Raw genomic sequence first — 3,849 nt, forward strand, 5'->3', positions numbered from 1 at the left:
GTTTCTGAGTCCGATCACATCGCCGGATTTCGCCGTCCCTCCTGTGGAAAATAAAAAGATTTCCCTGCCACGGGATGGCCCGGTTCTCCAGCTCAGTCCTGAAGCAGGAATTAACCACAAATTTTTGGTTAGTTTCAATATTACAGTCGAAAAACAACGAACATGCTGGCGGTCGCGGGTGAGAACGACATTAGAGCAGCAGTTAAACTGGTTTATATGAAATCCCTTGCCTTTCATTCGGACCACACTTGTTTTACAACAAATAATCCGGCCTCGGTCACAGACAGAGAGCGGTCTGCGTGATGGCGATGCCTGATTTAAACTGGAATGGGGCTGTTTTTGAGGAGAAAGAAACACAGAGAGACAGAGTAGCCGGGAGCTGACTACAGCGAGTCTCCGCCCCGTCCGCTCGCTGCCTTTAAATTGCTCTGCACCGCCGCCTCTCGCTTCATTCCTCACTCAGTTCTGAGTTTTGAGAGAGTTTGTACAGAGTCGCCGACATGACCGAGACCGCAGCTGCTGAAGTTACACCGCCAGCGGCGCCTGCCGCTGCAACCAAAGCTCCCAAGAAGAAGGCGGCCGCCCGGGCCAAGACAGCCGGACCCAAACTGGGCGAACAGATCGACAAGATTGTGGCGGATTGCCGCAGTCACCGAGGGGTGTCCATAGTCGCGATAAAGAAGGAGTTGGCCGCTAACGGCGTCGATGTGGAAAAGCTCAAAAGTCAGATCAAGATGGTCATTAAAAGGAAATTGGAAAGCGGCTCCCTGGTTCACACCAAGGGCGCAGGTGCCTCCGGCTCCTTGAAGGCCGCTAAAAAGGACAGTACCCGCGAAAATCGTGAAAAAAACGAAGAAACCAGCAGGTAAGAAATCACAGATCAAGAAGCCAGCGAACAAGAAAACTGCGGCCAAGAAAGCAGCAAAGAAATCTCCCGCCAAGAAACAAAGTGTTAAGAAACCGGCGGCTAAAAAAGCGGCAGCTAAGAAACCAGCGACGAAGAAGGCTGCGAAGAAGCCCAAGAGCCCTAAGAAGATTTCAGCTCCGAAGGCGAAGGCGCCCAAGAAATCGGCAAAACCCAAACCGAAGGCGAAATCCGTGAAAGCCAGGAAGACGGCTGCCAAAAAGTAAATAAAAATGCATCTTTTAAAGACCTGAAACCAACGGCTCTTCTAAGAGCCACTCACGTATTCCACGAAAGGGCTAGAAAATTTACGGTTGTAGAAAAGTCGGGAGGCAACTGGAAGATAGAGGTCTCTCTGCTCTATTACCCTGACGCTGTCTCCTCTACTTCCCTCTGGCTCGCGGGCAGGTCAAAACGGTGTGTATAAAAGGATACCGCAGCACTCGGTTTGCCATTGAGCAGCGACATTTCAGTGCTGATTCCTGTCGTCCTTTTGAAAACTTTTTACGGTTGTTTTCAGGAAAAGCCATTTAGTAAATGAATGCATTTAAATCCTTTCCTCCGAGAAGCTATTCGGTAAAAATGCAAGCATTCAGCTATCTGAATGAAGCTGAAATTTGTTAATTCATGATTGTATTACAGTATAAGAAAAGCGATTGCTATTGCAATAAAATTTTATTTTCTTTGTTCTTGGAATTGGCGGGCGATTTGAAATTAAACTGCAGTCAGATTGGCTAAATTCTGACCCTTAATCACCAGTTTCCATATTTGGTCACAGATAATATTCCCTACCATCTCCCGCACCCCCCACTCCACCAGCAGCACTGGCCAGCTTCAAACTGGTGATAAAAAAGCAGCCATTCGGAACGTTGAGACTCTAATGGACATCTCTCTTGCAACCAATCACCGAGCTGGGGCGGTCCTTCATCAAGTCTTTAAAAGCAGAATCCCGCTTCTGTTACGACACTGTGTTTCAAGTGACTGCAGAAAGAGAATGGCCCGTACTAAGCAAACAGCACGGAAATCGACTGGCGGGAAAGCTCCCCGCAAACAGCTGGCGACCAAAGCGGCGCGAAAGAGCGCACCAGCCACGGGCGGAGTGAAGAAGCCTCATCGCTACCGGCCCGGCACTGTGGCGCTGAGGGAGATCCGGCGCTACCAGAAATCCACCGAGCTGCTCATCCGCAAACTGCCCTTCCAGCGTCTAGTGCGAGAAATCGCACAGGACTTCAAGACCGACCTGCGCTTCCAGAGCTCGGCCGTCATGGCCCTGCAAGAGGCCAGTGAAGCTTATTTGGTGGGGCTCTTTGAGGACACCAACCTGTGCGCTATTCATGCCAAGCGAGTCACCATCATGCCCAAAGACATCCAACTGGCACGCCGCATCCGTGGAGAGCGTGCCTGAATCCGGCCTCGGCACCAAGCTCAACAAAAGGCTCTTTTAGAGCCGCCAATCCGACAGTGGAAAAGGGCTGTCACTACTTGTACACTGACACACCATTCCCCAGTGATATAACCTCTTCCTCACCGGCAGCATGTGTTCCTGTTGCACATATCTGTTGTGTACTAATGATTTATTGTGGCAATGTTACCAGGGATTTGCAATTACTACTATTATCGAGAATGGGCTTTGGTAAGTGTAGTCTTAACTTTCAGTACCCAGTCCTATTTCTAGTCGATTTCAGGAAAGTTTCACGGGACGCAGTAGTCTCGATACTGTAATTCCGGTTCTTTCACACAACCAACACTTTTTTTACGCGTTGCAAACTAGCCTTAGCCGGCAGTTTGATAAGACAGACCAGTGCTGACGTTTATATACGGACCCAGCAAGAATATAAACTGGATTGGCTGGAGTTAAATTGCCAGAAACATTAAAAACGGGCCATTTAGGCTGATACTGAAAAATTATTCTCAAATTAATCAGTCAATGCATATTGTTGCTGACTACGGTTATTGTTATGGAGAATAGGTTTAATAAATGCAGCTTTCCAGTCCTATTTCTAGTGGAGTCCAAAAGACAGGAGTAGAATCTAGCCTCTCGAGTCTCTCCCCATTCAATTATGGCTGATCCTTTTTATTTTCTCCTCCCAACCCCAGTTCCCGAGACCATGGTAGATTCACTGGAACAAGTCTGCAGACGCTGGAATTCTGTCCTTTCACGGAAATATTATTTTTCCCACTTTACAGACTCGCCTTAGACCGCAGTTTGCTAAGAGAGACCAGTGCATAATCTGATGAAGTTTGTACCCAGACCGAACACGGATATAAACAGTGGAAGCTAAATGTCTGGAGATATTCAAACTGCTGAGTGAAATAACACTTACGTTGTTACTGTAAAATAAATTTTGATCAATTAATGAGTCAAAGCATATGTTTGTAGGCTACGGATTAATAAATAAATTCTTCGGCTGGCTTTTCAGGTTATCTGGGGAACTGATAGTTACTATCGGCGCTTTTCTTTCTGCTCGCTGTTCTTTAGCAAATAAGGCGACTCTCTGATTGGCTTATTACGCTTACTGGAAGAATTGTGAATTTAATCTCCAAACCCTTGGGTGTCAATGATTACTTTCATATTATGCATTGATTACAACAATCTTAGATTATGCTGTGTTGCATATAGCTCTGCTGGCTCCTCAGTTTTGAAATGTCTGGGTGTTATTCATGACCAGGCTTTACGTCTGTGTTGTGTTGTTAAGTCCTGTGTTTCTGCTCTGCAGGGGAAGTGGATCAGATGTCATAGTATTTGCGAAGATTGAAGATGGCTGTGAATTATTGGCTAGACTTCAGTTGTCGTGCGGATGATCATCCAACTCAGAATGTATTGAAGGACTGGAACATCAAGTTTGCAAGATTTACTGCTTTGGGTGGGAAGGAAATGATCGGATGACCCGGGACTATCCAATATGAGCTATGTTCCTGCATGGCTTTATCCATTATTGCTCCCT

General features: G+C 46.8%; 2 protein-coding genes across 2 annotated transcripts; both read left to right on the top strand.

Moving 5' to 3' along the window:
- The first annotated feature begins 431 nt into the window (after positions 1–431).
- Positions 432–1,138, top strand: LOC140715633 (histone H1). Its single transcript, XM_073027996.1, has one exon. It carries the CDS (start codon positions 501–503, stop codon positions 867–869), a length of 369 nt encoding a protein of 122 aa, XP_072884097.1. The 5' UTR covers positions 432–500; the 3' UTR covers positions 870–1,138.
- Positions 1,139–1,874: 736 nt separating this feature from the next.
- Positions 1,875–2,309, top strand: LOC140715767 (histone H3). The gene has a single exon (XM_073028139.1). The coding sequence runs from the start codon at positions 1,899–1,901 to the stop codon at positions 2,307–2,309; it is 411 nt and encodes a 136-aa protein (XP_072884240.1). The 5' UTR covers positions 1,875–1,898.
- The last annotated feature ends 1,540 nt before the right edge of the window (positions 2,310–3,849 follow it).

This window comes from Hemitrygon akajei, chromosome 24 (genome assembly GCF_048418815.1).
Source record: "Hemitrygon akajei chromosome 24, sHemAka1.3, whole genome shotgun sequence".
Classification (NCBI taxonomy): Eukaryota; Metazoa; Chordata; class Chondrichthyes; order Myliobatiformes; family Dasyatidae; genus Hemitrygon; species Hemitrygon akajei.